Source organism: Echiichthys vipera (genome assembly GCF_963691815.1).
Source record: "Echiichthys vipera genome assembly, chromosome: 7".
NCBI classification, from domain to species: Eukaryota; Metazoa; Chordata; class Actinopteri; order Perciformes; family Trachinidae; genus Echiichthys; species Echiichthys vipera.
Window position 1 is genome coordinate 18071477 of NC_139832.1, and position 20533 is coordinate 18092009.

Here is a 20533-nt window from a genome sequence, read left to right on the forward strand (position 1 = left end):
CCTGGAGCTGTGTTCCTGCCTGGTGCAAGTGCACATGTTTCAACTGAGTGTTGACAAGAAGAGCATGTCAGTGTGTCTTCTGCTACTATTAGTACTCCCAAACACCCATAAATCCTGAACACCCTTTCACTGACTTTTCCGTGACATCATCAAATGTTTCCGTGATGCCTTTCTCCCCATACTTTCCATACTTCCCTTCTCTTTTCTCCTCTCCTTCCTCACTCACACCTTTTATTCATCCATGAAATATTTGTCTTTCTGGACCATTCACAGCTTCCTCGCGTGTTGTATAATTTGGTAGTGGCATAAATTTCCCGGATGCCCATGTGACATTTATTCATGGAGGAAACACAAGAGCTAAACGGACGTTTCCTAAGAGGTGGTGCATGGTGGCTGAGGAATGTGGGAATTCCTCATTGGATATGGGGTGAGGAGAAGGGCTAGAGGAGGGTAGAGAGGTAAAACAATAGCACAGAAAATAAGGAGTAGATAAGACAAGAGAGAAAATAATAAATAGGGAAAGAAATTGGCAGGAAAATGCAACGACTATCCAATTAAGATCACTGGACTTTTGCAAAAATGGGTAAAGTGGGTGAATCAGACAATCTGTGTAAACAAAAGGCTATCAAAGGATTGGAGTGAAGCTTTGTAGTAGGTCAAGGCAAGGTGTATGTCCCCTAAGGAATTAAACTGGGTAAACTAAGGGACCACTGCTCTGACAACAACAGCAATGGCAAGAAGATTACACTGAGCTGCCAGGGACAGATTGAAGCTGTGAGCAAACTTCACATTTTCATTTCACCATATTATTAATAAAATAAGTTCATTTCAATTCAGATATTAGAAAAGATATCGAGACTTCACCTAGAACAGTGGAACCTTCAGAGCCATTGCTAGAGGACTGGTATTCGGGGACATCGAAGGAGCTGAGGGCAGTGTTGTCAATGGACTGGGAGATGTCCTGGAGCTCCTCCATGCCACCCATGAAGTCGTCATCGGCGCAAAGGGGGCTGCCCAGCACCGAGTCCTCCAGGGGTGAAGGGGGATGGTAGTGGCTCTCCATGTCGACCATCGCGGTGGAGGAGTGGGTTGACGGCACACTCAATCATCAGACTGGTGACAGAGGACAGGGGGGATTCGGGGGGTGTTGGTGGAAAGACAACACAGTCAAAGAGGTGACATGGTAACACAAAAAGGCAGACAGAGGAAGATGAGATGATCATTCATTGTTAAGGTTACCTCTGTCTAAATTTCTAGAGGCTAGGCGTCAACTTGCTAAGATGGTCACAATGATGATGGCGCTGCTGTTTGCTGTTGTTTATGTTCAGCGTCGTTTGGATTTCAGTCAATGGCAATCACATTGTGTAAAAGTATAGAGATCTACATTAAGGTCATAGAGTAGAGTCATTAGGACACAATCTGGGAACCATGAAATTGCCAATCCATCCGATAGTAAGTGATTTTTTTTGCTGGTGGCACTAGAAGAAAAGTTAAGGGATCGTCAAAGTTATAAGGATCCATCTTTTGTGCCAATTCATCCGGTAGCTGCTGAGATATTTCAGTCTATAATCAACTGGTGTACCAACTGACCCCTGCCATCCATAAACCTGAACCACTTACATGGCTAAAAACTGATGACATCATTATAATGACCAACGCCATGAAGTAATATTGCATTTTCTTTTCGGTTCACATGATTCAGCACAACATACATGACACATTCAGGCCCAATGAGCAGAGCTGATGCAATATGCCGCAGTCCGCACTAACAGGTGCTGCTTGTTACTATTAGTGGGTCGGCAGCCGACAGTAAAGGAATGAAGACTATCTTATGACATAACGCTCTGCTCCTCTGAACTATTCCCTCCTAACGCAGTAACCTTATCCTTGTAACGCACATAGTGCTGCAGAAAGAGAAAGACAGAGGACAGAGAGACAGCACGGGGACATGTGGGATGAATGTAGGTCACTAGGCTGGCTTAGGCTGTGCTGTGATAGGCTAGGTCTGGGCTTCGCTAGAAGAGACATGACAGAGACTTAGACGGGTGAGGTTTTGCTGAATTCTACAGTGGGAGGAGCTTGTTGGTAAAGCTTAAGACGAGCAGAGGGAATTGACCTTACATCACTATAAGAACTTCATACATCCGCATGTAAACTGGGTCAATCTTCAGTAAGCCCCTTTCATCAGGTCCCGCTAAGAACATCAAACGTTGGGGGGGTGGGGGGTGCGGTTGAGGGTGTACACGGCTATAAGATTGCAGCTGCTGGTTGTTCCATTCCTCACTTTTACACATGACCGCTTTTAGTTTAACCTTAACTTACCCTGTACTGAGAGGGGGCTAACTGCACACTAAAAACATGTGTGCCCTCAGTGGCCTCAGACGAGACATGAATGGCATTCCATTGAAGCAGCAAATGTATAGATCATTTGCATATAGTCTATAGATTGTAGAAGGCATATTAAACAGATGAAGTAAACTTTTTTATTCTGTGCTTTATGTGCATTATGTAGCTGTAATAACAACAGTAATCTCTTTCAGTGACATGTTAACCCTTATAAATAGAAGGGAAAAAATGGACCATTAAAATGGAACAAGCTAGCACGACCAAAAGCAGATCAATGATACTGTATAACTGAAAACATGGACAAGTATGTAATGACAACAACAGCACAACACAACAAGACCTTGCTCAAAGTCCAATTATGTGGTTTAACATGGATGGAGATATGGATGAACGTGACATAACGGCAGTACTTGATGCCCTGGGAATAAGAAGGGGCTGGGATGAGCGCTAAGCCATCCTTTAAAATCACAGATTCAGATATAGATTCAGTCCATTTAACATTTATTCTGAGGTGGGGAAAAAACAGTCTAGCTGCTCCTGCACTGAAAACAAATGTCTTAGTAACATAGACTGTATATATGATAGAGAACGCAGCTCCACTTCCTCCAACTGTAAATTTAGGTGTACATGGAGTTTCTAGTTTCTAGTTTGGTTAATGTCCCAGAAGCTAACATGGATAGGGCGGGACTTATGACCTAAACTGCAGCCAGCCACCAGGGGATGAGCAATACGCTTGGCTTCACTTGGGGAGCTTTCAAGCCGTCCATCGTTAGTGTTTTTCAGTTTGAATACAGGGACAAAAAACAAAAGGGAAAAAAAATTAAAAACACAATGCAATGTTAAAAAATGTATCACGAAGAACCACAGCCCAGAGGAACTGAATCTAATAGTAAAGACACTGAATATTACCCGATTTTAAAAACACTACTCTCAATGAAAAGAAGCCTGGCATGTGAGTGGTGTTCTTTACTGAGCTATTCACTCTTCAGTACACTTGTAATTCTAAATGGAGGCAGTGTTAGCTCTGCTAGGATAAAGCAAACCTATTTAGCATTCAGCCTCTAGCTCCTGACCTTCAGGTCTTCTTTTAGAGGACATCCTGTTTCATACACTCATTTCACTCTGCACTGTCTCATCATAATACTGTTTAAAGGGGGGGAAAAGGAGCTTCTTGGCTACAGCTTGACTAACTTCCATGCTGTCTATCCGGGTTACACACATTAACCTGGGTAAGTTATTATCTAGAGGTAAACAAAAATCAAAAACTCTGTGTCAACACACACTCACTGCATGCATGACTTTCTATTCACATGGCATACATTAAACAAGGCCTTTTCTGAACTTATGACCCCCCTACCAGCAGCTATAAAGTGGACCAGGCTAACCTTGTGTTGCCACCACCAACATACAGCACGACCATGTAAACAAAGAGATGCTTAGCTGCAGACTGCAAAGGTTTTGTGGATTGAGACGGAGTAAGACAGAGACAGAGAGAGAGGGAGAGAGAGAGAGAGAGAGGTGGGTGGTGGTGGAATGTCAGCTACATTACAGGGTCTTTATCAGCAAAGTGTGGGACAGAGTGAGCAAGTTAGGCAGAGAGAGAGAGAGAGAGAGAGAGAGAGAGAGAGAGAGAGAGAGAGAGAGAGAGAGAGAGAGAGAGAGAGAGAGAGAGAGAGAGAGAGAGAGAGAGAAAAAAATACGGTTCCTACGGTAACAGCAAGCCTTTGTCTTTTAGGTCAAGACCTCTCTTGTGCTCAGTCAACCCAGGCTGCTAAGGGCACTGCACACACTGAGAGGAAGATGAGCAAGGTCATGCGTGTTTGTGTGGGTCAGGACTGGAGTTGGAGTTAGGGTCCAAATGGGGAGGAGGAGGAAAGGGGGGCTACACCGACAAAAGACCACTAACCAAGAGACACCGAGGTCGCCATGACGATGCCATGGCAATGCCGACACACACGGATCACGCTTTGAAAAATCAGCGACAGAAGGAGGGCAGAAGGCATGTGAAGACAGCTTCGATCGACTACAGGAATTCAATCACTCATCATCAAAATCAATTAAATCCATTACAGAACTGTGTATTAGCAAGTCTGTACATGTGATCACAGGGCCGGATGTTTGAGTGGAGCGTAAATAATCCATAACGTCCGATGGATTTTTGCACAGTTGCTTAACATGTTCACCCAGCCCCCCATGTTATGCTCATCCATCGCAGTGAAGACCCACATTAGACAGACAGGCCGTGAAAGCTGCTAGTAAGCTCCGGCTGAAGCAGATAAATATGCTCAGAGACCAAGGCTTGTACTACAGACAGCCTCCTACTCTCCCAACAGGAAAGGACATAGAACAGCATGACATTAGTTTACACAGCCATTTGAGATCTTCAAGTAAAGTATCCATAAATCACCAGCTATGTTGAGCTGACAGTCTCAGTAGTGATATCCATCACTCAAACAGTAGTACACTTCCTGCCATCTCATCCTGCGGCACTTCTACATCTACACCCGCTACAGTTGGCAAAAGAAAAGTACAATCACATAGCCCTCCGAGAATAACTATTGTCTCGGGGGCATCCAATAAAAATCTATGCTTTGAAAGTCCATCAATAATGAGGAAGAATAAACAGTAAAGAGTGTGATGGCAAGAAAAAGCACAGGTAAAGCTGGCAGCAGACCAACACAATAGAGGTGTGTATGGACTTGTCTCGCCAAGGCGTGGAAAAAACATTACTGAAAATACTGTAGTCCTTCCAAGTACAGGAGAACATACCTTGGCAATGAGAGGAGACAGAAGAGAGATACACTGCTACCAGTCTATAAATTATTATTTTTTCAAAGTATGTTGTTAAGTAGTTTGTAGAATATGATAACCTAATAATAATAATAATAATAATATGAATATTACTTCCCTACCTTTCCCATCCAAAAACTTGAAGTCTTCCATGCCTATTTGGTCTCTGACAACATGACGTCCAACCCTTTTCACAAGTTTGTATGATCATTCAGCGTGTGTGTGTGCGTGTGTGTGTGTGTGTGTGTGTGTTTGTGTATGGGAGAGAGCAGACCACAGGTTAATGTTTAACCCACCCATCCTGTGGTCTTAGTGCTTACAGGCCTGTCAGAAGACGGGCCCCAGGGAGCAAAACGGTGCTCTTAGAGCAGGAGTATGGGCTGATGGGGCTGACCAGCCAGCTCCGCCTGTCCATTTGTTTGAAGAGCTCACTCTATGAGCTCAGTCTGCACCGTGCCCGCAGTGTAAACACTCAACTGAACCCTTATCACTCTGAGCTGATATGCTGGCCGGCGCCCTCTTATCGTTATGGAGATTGACCAAAGTACAGGGAAGTGACTGACATTGGACTTTTGCTGTAGTCTGCGACAGATGAGAGGTATGATAGGTAACTGATCAATCGTTATGTTATCAGGTCACTTACCTCGTCATTTTAGGGTCAATGACAGTTAAATGTAAGCGCAAAGTAAATTTAGTTGACCATTTTTAGACTTGAAAGGTCCAAACTATTGTGTTTACGAGTTGTAGTTCTTTCATATAAGTAAATCACGTATACGTTACATTTTAGAGCCAATTCAAAATGCATGCTATAAAAGGTTTATATTTGCAGATGCCATTGTTTTCACATTTTCAGACATATTGCTTGCAAACTGCATTAGGCTTTGACAATATTTGTGTCATGATGTAAGTTTAAGCGCAGATTACCTCATGACAGCAATTTGGACAAAAATAATGCATACTTATTGTGAAGAATGAGTTTAAAGGGTTTGCTAACAGATACGGATATCGATTATCATACTGAAATGGATCAAAACTATGGCTGCTTGGAATGGGGTGCTATTTTACTCAGTAGTATGTCATATTTTTCAACTACTATAGATCTCAATTATTCTATTTCTCAATGAAAAGGACTTGTAATTTATTATGAAGACAAGTGTTACTCAAGATGAGCTCTTTCTTTGGCTATCAGCATGTTAAACACCCACTGCCGCATCGAGTTGAGAAATAAAACAGTAAGTTGCATAAGCCCCAGTGGACGCTGGCCTCTGCATTGACAGCATGTTCAAAATTAAATGTTCACACATGCTCACAAGAAAGAGCTCATACAATGTGACCATAAAACACAGCAGAAGTGCAATGTGACAGTGTATCACGTTACCTCAAAGGTCTATGGTGACCTGAGTCTTCACACTGGCTGTTTATAGCACAGCATTACGCGGTGGAAAGTGTGCCTGCGTGTGTGTGTGTGTGTGTGTGTGTGTGGGGGGTGGGGTGGGGTGTAGACTCAAAACAAACACATGAAAAACTATGGTGACATTCTCCATATGAACGTGTGAAGTGTCAACAATCATTACCTGTGGTTGTAACTTTGGTGGAAACAAGTGGCAACATAGAAAATGTCCCAAAAAATAAATACATTGTAATTTATACACAGGGACTGTTGTCGTGACCTCCAGTAAAGCTAGTTGATAACTTTGTTAAATCTTAAATATTTTGGCTCTGGTTTAGTTTGACCATGACTTTAGAGTATCTGAAGTACATGCATTTCTAAATGCAACATTTCTAAGGTATGTTTAATTTGACCAGCTGTCATTATCTGCAGATGTTTTGTTTCAAATCAAATCAGATCAAATCAACCTTTATTTATATGGCGCTTTTCATACAGAAAAGTATCGCAAAGTGCCTTACAGAGATGAACAGAAAAATAGAAACATCAAATAAAATCAGGAGAAGAAAGTTAAAAGAACCCAACCCATTCACAGTCATGCACAGAGACATACACAAATATATATACGTTCATTCACACATTCACAGAAACACACACACCCACGCTGACACATAATGTGAGACACACACACTGACACCTACACAAACACTAGCTGTCACTACAGAGACATGGCCGGACAGCGAGACCTGAGGTACAGAGGAGGCTAGAGGAAGCTACCTTTGGGGGGCCAACCACACCGGGAGAGATCCCAGTCCAAGGTCGCAGGGAGTACCGCCACAGAGACCACCCCAACCCGGGCAGACAGAAGGCTCCGCACCAAGGTGCAGAGCCCTCTAGTCGCCCGGGCTGGAACTGTCCACGGGACAGCACCCTCCGCGGCCAGACCAGAGACAACTCCCAAACTGGCAGGCCCCCTGAGGAAACACTGGAGATTAAAAACTGTTGCCTAAAACAGTAAAGGGTTAAAATATGGAGGCTAAAAACACGAGGGACTAAAACATAAAAGCATAAAAGCATAGAGCTTAAAAACGTGAACTAGAAAATAAAAGCATAAGAGCATAAGACATGAGGCCGTAAAAATAAATAAAAGCATGAAGGCTAAAACGCAGAGATTAAAACAGTAAAAAAGGATAAAACGTGCTCTGATTAGCACTGCCTAAAAGAAATCAATTAAAAGCCTGGTTAAAAAGATGGGTCTTAAGCCTCTTTTTAAAAACCTCATTAGTCTCCGCGACCCTGAGGCTCTCCGACAGGCTCTCCGGCAGGCTGTTCCACAGTCGGGGCCCATTACAACTGAAAGCCACCTCCCCGTGCTTTTTTGAACTTACCTGTGGTATGGTTAAAAGGCCGGTGCCGGAGGACCTCAGGGTCCGCGGCGGGGGATAAGGTAAAAGCAAATCAGATAGGTAAGAAGGCCCAAGATCGTTAAGATACTTAAAAACTAGTAGAAGAACTTTAAAATAAATCCTGAAACGCACGGGGAGCCAATGCAGCGACTTTAAAACTGGTGTTATGTGCTCCCGCCCTCTGGTCCTTGTCAGCACTCGTGCAGCTGAGTTTTGTAATAATTGTAGATTCGAAATGCTCTTTTTGGGAAGGCCAGAGAGCAGGGCATTACAGTAGTCTATAAGACAAGAGATAAAAGCATGCATCAGCACCTCCGTGCTGGCCTGAGAGAGAAACGGGCGGACTCTGGCTATGTTCTTAAGATGGTAAAAACCTATTTTTGTTATATTTTTGATGTGTGGAATAAAACTGAGCTCAGAGTCAAAAATCACACCCAGATTTTTTACAGATTGTGATAGTTTAAATTTCTGTAACTTTGGTAAAAGTTCCTCTTTCTGGCCCTCAGGACCAATGAGTAAAATCTCTGTTTTGTCCTGGTTGAGCTGTAGGAAATTCCCTGCCATCCATGTCTTGATATCTAAAATGCAGTTAAAAAGGACATCAATAGGCCCTGTGTCATCAGGAGACACGGCGATATACAGTTTTGTATCGTCAACATAACTATGAAAGCTGATGCCGTGCCTCCTGATGACGTTTCTCATATTCTCAAACATTCTCGCAAAATAAGGTAATAAGAATAATTACTTGACTAATAAATTAGTTTCTAGTAACCTGTTTAATGCTGAGGCATTGAGCAATACATTTACATGTATGTAAATTTTGATTTTAATGGGACATCTTTGTCTGAGAAAGATAGCAGATTTGAGTAAGTGCTCATGATATAGTAGTTGTTAATAAGACTATAGTCTGTGTTTTCTGCATTGAATAGAGTCTGAAGTCATATTGAGAAATGACACAGCTGCTGTCTAACCTTGGCCTGCAGTATAGCCACAGCTTAACTAGGTACCCCAGTGTGTTAGATGTATTTACAGCTGAACGAATGGCAGGCTCGACCCTCACATGCTTCAAGCTGCTGAATCTGCTGCTGAACTCTAACAACACTGTCCTCAAGCAACACCTCCATTCTGTGCCAAATGCTAGCTCCTGGCTGCCACTCTTCGCTCGTTTCCAAATCAGTTACAAGGATCAAGCAGGCCACTATTACAAAACATCTCTGCAGTACATCCAAACTGTACATTTCAGAAGGGGGGGGGGGGGGCAATCTGTTCCAGCTGCTTTTATCACTTGACAGATGTAGGGCTGGTTTAACAGGACAGAAAGCGGCACTTATATTAAACTGGGCCAATAATGCCGTAAAGTGTATTTATGAGTCACCTGCATTGTCTGTACAAGTCACCTTAAATAAACTCCTTTTTATGATCTATGCAATTGTTGCCCTGGGTTTAGTGTGTTTATTCCATTTTACTGAATTTTCTGTCAATGCATACTCATTTGCTGACATATTGCAACTTTGCTGGATGGCAGAATAGGGCTGTACCAGATATCCTTTTTAGGTCTTTGGATCTTTAGGGAGTATATTCGAAACTCTGACGATGTGTTTTGATATTAACCCTATCTGCTGATCAAGGCTCTGAGTAGGCAGATTCCCTTCACTCTCTACGGTGGGCGGGGCAGATAACTAAGAAGGACAAAGACATTTACGAGAGACTTGGTCAGTGTGGACTGGATGACAGAACACTTTAAAATACGAACAATAAAGCATTCAAATACTAATTTGGACATCAATTGAACTAACTACAATTAGATCGCTTATTACTCCAATTAGACCCCTTTTTATAAATTTTATGTTTTAGATATCTTTTATATTGTATTTTTATATTACTGTTTTGATGTGTCTGTGTGTAATGCTCCTGTTATACTGCAATTTCCAAGCTTGGGATCAATGAAGTATTTCTATTCTATTCTATTCTATTCTATTCTATTCAATTACCATGGTAATGGTCGAAGCTTTTGGGTCAGCCCTAGGAAGAATTGTACAATATTGCACAAAAATTAAAACGATTACAATATTTAGTAGGGCTGCATCATATGAGGAAAATATACAATAAGGTTGTTTATTAACAAGAAAATTATATTGCTTGTGCTTTCAGTACTAAAAAACAACAAATTGCCTGGTCATAAACCGCAGTAAAATTCCAGTTGGTTCTTGCACACCATAGAGTTTCAGTGATGAAGGATCAAAACCTTTTGACCTGGAAAGAAAACAGAATCCTGCACACTGTACTGTAGACAGACAGCACCATATATATATGTATATACTGTACACCGATCAGATGATACCAGCAACACTGCGTCAATACATACAAAGTTGGGTCAAGATCAGATGAGCACATTTTTTATGAATCAATCCCATGTTACACAGTGTAGCTTGTAGTCTTTAAAAGGTAGGAAAAGACACTAAAGGTGATTAAAAAGAAAGAAAAAAGCCTAATAATCTCACTATTCCATATCACATACTCACTATTCAAGTACAGTACAGTACATTCAGAGTATTTAGACCACTTTTTTACATTGACAGAAGTTTTGCAATGCTATGACGCTATGTTTAAAGAAGCCCCATCACTATTTGCTTTCCATAAACTGTTTATAAAGTGTTAATAAATGGTTACAGTTGTTATGATGGCTGATCTCTCTCCTCTGCCACAGACAGGAAGCTACCCCCTCTAAACGTAGAGTTAAAAGGATAGCATCGGATGATTCTTCTAACTCAGGTTAACCCTCCTACAACACATGGGACAATGTCATCTTATTTGAAGCATTTAACACTCTGATTTATTTGATTTCCCTTCTTCTTCTACAGATGAGAAAGGACCTGAATTAGAAATGTCAGGATTTGCCCCTTTAGAGACGGATTTAGACGAAAGTGGAAACTCTATACCAGAGTCCCAAGTAAGTCTGAACTTTGATTACTCCTCAGTAGCATCATCATTATTAGAGGCTGGAGATGATCAATAATCTGATAGTAATTTTCTCTTCTCTTTCACGGATTGCCTCCCCCCCTCACCTGTGCATCAGTTGAGCAGGTGAGATCAAACCTCTGTGGTTGAAAATTCATCATTTTCAATCATTTAAAATTTCATCAAAACAGTGTTTGTACTTTAAAAACCTCAGGGTAAATAATGTCCAGCATCAACCAAAGTTGACAACAGTCTCCCAAACACAGGCACAGCACGCAACATGGGTTTGTTTTGAGTCAGTGAAAACATGGTGGATAGCAGTGAAAGCGCTCCTTTCCTTTTTAGAGAGTCTATGTCTTAAGTGCGGTCACTGCAAAAGACTATATTATGATTTTAAAGTTAATGCAAACAAAAAGAGCTGTAAAATTGTATTGGGGGTCTTATAAAAATAAAACTTGTTGTGTATCAGTACTTTTTGAAAATATTCAGCACATTTAACACATTTTAACAATACAGATTGTGTGGATCGGTGATCATTTTGGTCGTTATAATCGTGCTTTAAATTTTCTTAAAGGGCACTTTTAAAAAAGAATGACAGTTCAATTTTTAAATTGCAGTCTTCTAAATTCCAATTTTTTGTGCAGCCATAGTGTATAGCATTTCCTGCAGATGTGATACATGTGGTAATGCCTTTGTCGCCGTAACTTATAAGTGCTTAAAAATAACTTTAGAGTGTAGGAAATTCTAGTCCTCATAGGTTTCTAGGCTTAAATACAGGGGCAGGTAAGTTAGAATATTATGTAAAAGTGTGCTCTACACATAGGTACAGACTCATATTTAGGAAGGTGCACATTTCCCAGCAGAAATAGCCAAATCAGCCAAACGTATACATCAAAGCTAATGCCAAAGAGAAGGGAATGTTCAAGTGAGTTTGTACTGTTCTACCAATTGCTCTGGACAGCAGACAAAGCTCTCAGTCTGTAGCTGTGTGGACTTTGACCACCTTGAGCGCAATGCTGCCAAGAAATATTTAACATTTTGCATGCTGTGTCTTGATTTAAAAGGACAGTACACGATTTGCAACAACAGGGCTATTTAAATTCTTAGCATGAAGCTAGAGGAAGCTTCATGAAATATTATACTAGAGTTAGGGGCTGAAATGATGAGTCAATAGCAAAACGTTTGCTGGCTTCAGCTTGATACTGTAGTAAATTCATTATATATGGGTGTTGGATTGTTGGGTGAACAAATCAAGCAATTTAAAAATGTATAATTGAAATCTGGTAACTTGATATGATGTGCATTTTAAAACAATTGATAATAACAATAACCTACAGATTAATTAACAATGTAAATAATCACTGCCAGCATATTTACTTTCATAAGGCCTCAGAAAGGGCCGTCTTCAACCTTCTCCCAAGCCACTTTAATCTTTTCCCAAAACAATCTTTGTGCTGAGACATGCTCAAGAACTTTACCAAAAAAGTGTTTTAAGGAAGTTTCTGCATTATTGGAAAACAATATAAAAAAATCACCAGAACTGAAGAAGAATAGCATGACGCTGGGAGCATTTCTCTCTACTCAGACAGCTGTATGTATCTTGTTACAATTTCCAGCATGACTGGAGTCCTGAGTTCCCCCTTTATGGCTGCCAAACCAGCTTACGTATTTGTGGGGAGGCATGCGGCAGCATACAGGCCTGGTGACAGAACAACACAAATTTGCTACTGTAATGGGATCACAGAGTATGACAAAACGCAAAATGTTCTTTTGGCTTCCTTCAGGCAGCAAACGAGCAAAAGCTGCAATAAGCATATCTTGAAAACAGTGTTGTTATACCAAGGTTTTATTCTTTTTTGCCATCACCTCATATAACTACCGGTTGAAACCGATGAAGGCATCTGAGCTTATGAGTGGAGCTGAAAGACAGTGGGCTTTATCAGTAACAGAATTAGACTGGGAGAGTAGATAAGACCAGGGATAGGTCATGGATGAGGATTTCTACAGGCTGTGGCTCACGAGGATGAGGATCAGACCCCACTGCCTCAATTACAAGTTGCCAAGAAAGAGAATAAAAAAAAATCTTCCAACAATGAGTCTGCCTTAGAAAAAGAGAATGTCAAAGAGACGTGACTCTCACATAGGCAGGCCAGAAAGACGAGATTGGGAGAGACAAAGAGGATGTGGTGAGAAAATCATCTCTTCAAGACCCCCATAAAATCTTCCTGCGCAACCCCTCATGATTCAACATACAAACACAGCTTACATACAGCATCTCTTGCCTCCAATCTCCTGTCCAGAGCTGCTTACTGTAAGTCTGACTGGAGGGCCTCAATCCTATTCAACCCAGAAGGACTTTATCTTAAGGAAGGCCTTAAAGGTGAATAGACCTGGCTCAGATGAAGGTCAAACCCAGGTGACAGAGGACACAAGTTGCAAAACAAACAGACCATAGGAGTGACTACAAAAAGCCACAAAGACCACGCTTGGACTGAAAATTGCCCCGCGTTGGTGTGGGTGTGTTACTACAGGTACAAAGGAGGAGGGTGAAATTGGATCCAGTAAGTCAAGTTTAAATAACACATTCATGAGCTTGAAGACAGACATCAAAACACTGATCACGATGGCTGTAGAGTAAAAAGTAGAATTAGATTTGTCATTTACGAATGTGTGTTTATGTAATTGATAACTTTTTTGAATGTTGTTGCAGTACGCTGTGGCATAGCTTTAGCCAAGTTGAACTCTTTTGCAGGAACCATCCAAGGGCACCTGTTGCGTCAATTCAGCGGCCTCAATGACATGAATAAGAAGGTGTAGTTTCGTGAATGCTATCATCCATCTGAATGCAGCATTGACGTGCCAAATGAAATGCTTCTAGGATCCTCAAGCAGTGGACCCTTCCCTCCACACCTTTCCTATGTCTGAATTCTCCTGTGTTCAAATGTGCGCGACCCCTTGCATTTATTTTAGGATAATCAGCCTGAAAGTGTGCCCTGTTGTTCCCATTTAAATGATTATTGCATCTTGCCTCATTGTGCCGTATGTTTAACATTTGAGTTTACCTTCAATTGTAGCCACATGGAACAGCTATACAATGTTTGCGTTTAAATGTGATTGGAAGACACTTGGTGTGACCACTTAGTAAAACCTGCAGACTCTTGTCTTTGGGGTTGCTCCAACAGATTAGAAACACCACAAGCAACCTTGAACTTAAAGAGCGGATAAAAACACAGTGGCACCATTGATTCTTGTAAAGAGGAGGAAGAGGCTTCTTGAATTATACTTCCTCAAAACTACTTTTAATGTGCACAAAACAAATGCTTTATGTCGAAGATAATGTCTTGGCTTACACATGTTCGAAAAACTATGCTCAACGGTAAAACAAATTTCCACTGCTCTGATGATGCAGGGACTTGAGAAATAGATCAGTGAAACAAATGTTTTGTTGCTTAACATACTTAAAATACATATGGACCCATGACAGAGACAAATGATGAACTCTGTGCACGTCAGGACATAACCTGAAAGTCCAGTTTGCTGAGCAGCGAGGAGAAAACTCTCACTCTGTTCATTCTTCACTCTTGTTTGTGTATCTAAAAGTCTGTCACTCCAGGGAGAAATGCAACCAGGCAGAAGCTGATTACAGTTCTCAGGTTCCTGGAGACAAAACTGTCAGAATGCAGCCGCACAGTTGGACAAAAACTAACTACGGGGGAAAAAAACTGCAGGGAAAGTTCCCTTAAGGGTAACTCAGAGAAGCACAAACATTTGTTTGAATGGACAGTTCAGACAGTTTGTTATGACATTCATGGATTGTGCATGAGAGATAAGAGTGTCTTAGATGTGCTTTATCTATCTGATTAAAATAGTAAAGCTTGAAGATGAATTACAAGCACTGAAAGACTCACCTCAACTTTAGAAAAAAGTGTCTAGTGAAATTAGCATGACAACATAGATGGAACTTATCTTGACTATGCTCGGAAAACTACAGGAAAAGATCTTAAATGTACTTGCCCTGCTGCAGTAACTCCACCCATCTGCACCTGGTATTCAAAAACACTTATTTTCTATTATTACTATTTGATCAGGGTTGGGTATGCAGATATTATCTTGAACGTGTTAGCCTATGAAGTGATTTATTCATATACATGTTCACTATACACAACTTGATGTTTTCAATTTACTAAACTCCGTCAACTGTCACTTTGAGGCTGTGTCAAACACTACGCTGTTATTAATGGATTTCTAACCACACTCAGAAGAATGATAATGTGGCGGGGATTGAAGACTTTTAATCTCAAGGTAAATGCCACGTCAATGTGGAGACTGGCTTTAAGGGTTAGCAAACAGAGGAGGACTTATGTAAAAAGCCTGGTGCACAGAGGACTGAGTTGTATCTCAGCGTGTTTACAACTGGACTGCAGAGTGGAGCATCTGTCTTCAGAATATCACGTTTAGGAAACATGTCAGGAAAGCGCAACATGTAAAAATGCAACTTTCCAATCATAACGATAACAAAAAAAAGACCTATCTTCTAAACATACGCATTTAAAAACAAACCTTCAAACACCACATACGCCCAGGAATCACTGTGCTATCCAGTTAGTCCTAATATCTTAATTTATGTTTCAAAATCATAATCAACATTTTGGGTGTTAAAAAAACAAGCAAGAGATGGACAGTTAAAAGATTAAACAACTGAAAATACACATTCCTATATTGCTTAGGGAAACAGGACAGGTACAACAGGATTTGGCTCAAGTTTCTCTTTCACAGAACACACTTGTTCTGTGAAAGACAAGGTGGTCACATTTTCAGTGAAAGTTTGGTTGAGCTGCAGAATGCCACACAATCATTCATATCAAGAGATCCAGTCTAAATATGAGGATGTGTTTCTGCCTGCACAGAGCTCTGTACTTCAATCAGAAATAATCATGTTAAACAACTACAGATTCATTTTTTGACGCAGGGGCATTTATTCATGAATAACTATGTAACTGAGGTTCTTGTGACACGCATCTGTTAAGGGGAGAAGGACTCATACAGATGGTGAGAGAGATGCTTCAGGGTTATTTTTGCAGTTACTTCACAGTCGCTGCAGCTACAGAGTACCACCACTTTGCCCATTTAACACTCCATAGTAAAGAATTCATGCTGCAAAAGAACTTATCACTAGCCATAAGCAATCATAAAAATTGATGATTTGTTTTAGGCAATAGCTCAAGCCTGTCCTGGAAGATTGGGTTCTAGTCCAGCCGGTAACCTTTGATACATAACATCTTCCTGTCACATTTTCTCCGTTCACTAGTCTATGTAATAAAAAGAAACCAAATCCCCAAAACATACCCAACTAAATAAACAGGTTCATAGCAATAAGGTCAAACTCTATCTCTGACATGAAGCTAAGCTGGGAGGAATAATATTTACAATTAAAAAAACAAAAACATGTGCAGATGCTTTTAGCAATTAGAGCAGCATGTCTCTGGTGCTTCACACCTGAAACAGAATTTGCATCAAGTGTTGACGCTCACTGTGCTTAATTTATCCCACAGCATTGACCTTTTGACAATATTATCCCTGATCCAGGGGCATCAAACATGCTGAGCAAAGGCATTCATAACAGGCAATACTAATAAGTAGTAATAATAATACAGAGCGTCTTCATAACCGTTATTAGAGTCACTAAGAGCGTAACAACAAGCCAATAAATATAATTTGTGTTGAGTGCATGGCTAACGAATGAATAGAGATGTTGCCTATCGATGAGCAAGCGCCACTTCAGCTGCGCAGGCGTGCAAACAGAAATCAGATTAGCCTGTCTTCATACAACAACAATGGCCCTATAATCCTTGAAGAATGTATTAGGCTAATGTGCCCCAGTTGTCGTGTGCAGGTGTTGCTGCAAATTGTGCACGTTTTAAAACGGGAGAGCATGCACTGCTGGGTAAAACCATATGTGCAATAACAACATTCCCATACAGATAGACCAGCAGGAGGGTGCATTTCTCGGATGAAGAACCGAAATGAAGACATGTACCTTACAATAGACAGCCCAATCCGAAATCGCCATATCCTCGGAACTGTCGCTGGGGTTGAGAGGAGGGTCGGTGTAAGACCGAGAGAGGAGCGAGGAAGGGGAAGAACGGTCGTCCGACCCAACTACGTCCTTGTTTGTATCTCAGCAGCGCTGCCGCTGTCAAAAATCCCCCACCATGTCCATACAAAGCAGAGCCGTGGAGCTCACACCCGCAGGAAGTGACCTCATGACTGACAGCTGGAGGAGGAAAGGCGCACACCCCCCTGACACACCTATAGTTTCAGCGAATGGAGAGAGAGCAGCCGTTTCCCTTGAGACGGACGCCCCCTAACCACGGTGACAGCGAGAGGGATCGGGGGGAAAAAATCTCTTCCTCAAAACATGCCACAATTTTTCTTCAGTGCAATGCTTAAAAAAACCCTAAACAAACAAACAAACAACAGAGAGAGGCACTGAGTGCAAAAACAGAGGTAGATGCAGGACTGATAATCGAGCAGTGTGATAGTCAGATACAATGATGCTGCACTGAATGAATACAGGCTTTGCATACCCACGATGACACTGTCCTCATACGACCCTCCCCGGGTCACCCAAGTGCTTCCTCTTATGCTCTCAATTCAGTGCACTCTACTTTAGTGCAATGAAGCTTTAATGGCATGAAGTTTTGACCACACGATTCCAAAGTACAACAAGGAAAGTAATGCATACATGCCTGCAATTAATACATAAAAAGCATTGATACATGAAACAAGTAGCCAGTTAGTGATAATACTTGAGAAAAGTTGCAAAACACTCACAGTGAGAAAAAAGAAAGGAGGCCAATACAGGGAGCATTATACAATAAAACAATATATATGATATATTTATACAGTATATCTTGCTAAGTGACAATTAGGTAGAAGGAATTTGACTCCTAGGAGTACACATGTATGGGCCAAAGTCAGAAAAGCTAAACAAAGTTGAACAGCATATATATTTTGAGGGCAGACGAGAAGTGTTGATATTCCGATATTTTAGTAAGTGGTACCATATAATTAAATACTCCATGACAAGTAAAAGTCCTACATTTGGAATTGTAGTTTAGCCAAAGTATATTACACAGTAATATCAGCAAAATGTACATCAAATCAGAAGTCAGTGTTACTGTACATTGCTATATTAAGTCTGATGGGGAGTTTGGGGAGAATTCATATTCATGTTTGTATTTTGTCCCCTGTCTCATCCCAAACCTGTTTCTGCTGATGAACAACCATCAACAAATGTATTTCTTTATTAAATATCCCCTCCGTACATGTTTTACGACATATAAAAATTATCTGCTTGAAATTATAATTTGACAGTACTCCTAACTATTTACAGAGTTTGTCCGGTTGCTGAAAATCCTTGACAACACTTGAGTGTTTAGTGTGGTGTTTTCAAGATTTGAAAAGTGCTTGGCTTTGAAATGTAATACTTGAAACTGCTTGAAATGTATGTTATATGGCATATATGCCATAACAGAGAGAAAAGAAGATCCCTATATTTGAGTGATTGAAAACAGCGTTTTCTGAAAAATGACTTTTAATGATAACAGGTTATCAAATAGTTGGTGATTATATTTCTGTCGATATATTAGTCGAGTTAGTTTTCCTTTCATTTGTCCTCCTGTAGAAAGCTGTCTCATACCATCATGTTCATTCTTTATAGGATGCTCATTGAATGCGGTGAACAAGTGCCATAATTAGTATACTGAGTATTGTACTACATACAAATATGTAATTTACCACAGCTGTAAGGTGCTGGAAATGCATGAAAATACACCTTGAACTGATTCAAAAAGTGCTTGAATTCGACTTTGGATAGGAACTCTGTACTTAACTTTGCTCTCTTTGAGAAATACAGAAGAGATGTCTCCTATTTCAATGATGAGTTTCTACATCACACTTGTCAGTTGCAGTTTGGAACCAGACTGGCTTCCAAACCGGTGGTAATGTCACGAGTCACGAGTGCTTGTGTGGATATCTTAAACAGATTTAAAGTGAGCACAGAGGATTGTTCTCCTTCAGCTGATGCGTGTAAAAAATCCCTCTAGTGTCAAACTCACATAACCCGCAGAAATCAAATGTACAATGAAGCACAAACATCTAAGTAAAGTAACAAGCACAACACATGTTTGAATGTAGGGGGACTTATTAAACATATTTTGCTTGTATACATTTGAAAACTACAGAACTAAAGGAGTCTGACAAGATTTTTTTTTATCACACAGTTCTCTCACATCTAGGCAAAAGGATGTCTTTAAATTTCCAGATGCCTTTTTGGCAGCATGGTATAGTTTATGGGATACTGACCAGTGCATGGTCCTGCTAATTGTGCACAAGAAAAACCGATGCCCTTTTCAGGAGAATCATATGGCAGCTGGAGAAAACATTGTGTCCCACACTGACAGCAAGCCACATTGTGAGGGTTTCCAGTCAAACTGTTGCAATAAGCTGCCCATTAATGAAGCAGCTCTGTTTTCTCCGCTCATGCCAGATGCTGAGTGTGCGACCCCGTTTGCAGATTGCATCTCTCTGCTTTCTTGTTTCTTCATCCAGCTCCCCGTCCCAGCTCACCATCACATTCTGTCCACGTCTCTGGCAAAGCAATGTGGGCGTCACTCTACAGCTTGGCCAGAGGCCTGGAAGCAGATTCTGGCTGTTCAGTATGAGTCCTGGGACCACAGTGGACAACCTCATAACCTCCAGGCACACTCAGCACTTACATGCATAGTGGTGGAAGAAGTATTCAGATCCTTTTCTTAAGTAGAAAAAGAAATACCAGAATATGAAAAATAAAAGTTAACATTGCCTTATCCAATGCCTCATCATGTGAGCAGCACTTTAATGTTGCAGCTGATTTCAATGATTTACTATAATTGATTTATAACAAGGCGACATATGCTGAACTGAAATTAGCAGGGGAAAAAAATAGTCAAATACACTAGTAAAGCGCAGATTCAGATTTACAATTGTAACAAGATATGACTTCTTCCAAACACACACACACACACACACACACGCGCGCGCGCACACGCTCACACACACTGCATAACTCTTCAGATATTACATAGCGAGAATCAGACAGTCCAATGATCTTAACAGAAGTATGATCCAACTGTAGAATCTGCGTTCAAGGCCCATTTCCGTAAGACTTAAACCACTTAGTTAAGCTCTGTATGTAATTAGAGGTTAAAAAAAAGGGGTGGGGGGGTGGGCCTTCAGTTGTTCATCACCTTATCTCAAAGTATGATTTATAATGCAAAATCCTGGTGATTGTAATGAGTATACTGCAGTTATTCCAAACATTGGTAACAGGGCATTTAAGGTCCAGTGCACTGTGCCACTCTGTTCTGCAGTGTAATCTGTAACAATTTCTCCATGGGGCGAAAGCATGAGGGAACATTAGAGCAGTGGAAGTATTCAGATCATTTATAAGGCTAAAAGTAGCAGTACTACACAACATAAATACTAGTAGGACGTAAGCAGAAATACTTATGTTATACAGGATGTTTTATTATACTACTTGTTGTTCATACTGATGCATTAACACGTAAGCATTTCAGTGTTGTAGTTGGTCTAGATGGCGATA

At 40.9% G+C, this 20533-nt stretch overlaps 1 protein-coding gene across 1 annotated transcript in view; it reads right to left on the reverse strand.

Moving 5' to 3' along the window:
* pparab (peroxisome proliferator-activated receptor alpha b) overlaps positions 1-17090 on the reverse strand; it is a 34275-nt gene extending 17185 nt beyond the window's left edge. The window contains exons 1-2 of the mRNA XM_083916629.1: positions 16925-17090; positions 865-1113 (exon numbers count right to left, since the gene is read on the reverse strand). Of these exons, the coding sequence (XP_083772755.1) occupies positions 865-1072 (208 nt within the window). The 5' untranslated portion in view covers positions 1073-1113; positions 16925-17090. The remainder of the gene's footprint in view (positions 1-864; positions 1114-16924) is intronic.
* Between the last annotated feature and the right edge of the window lie 3443 nt (positions 17091-20533).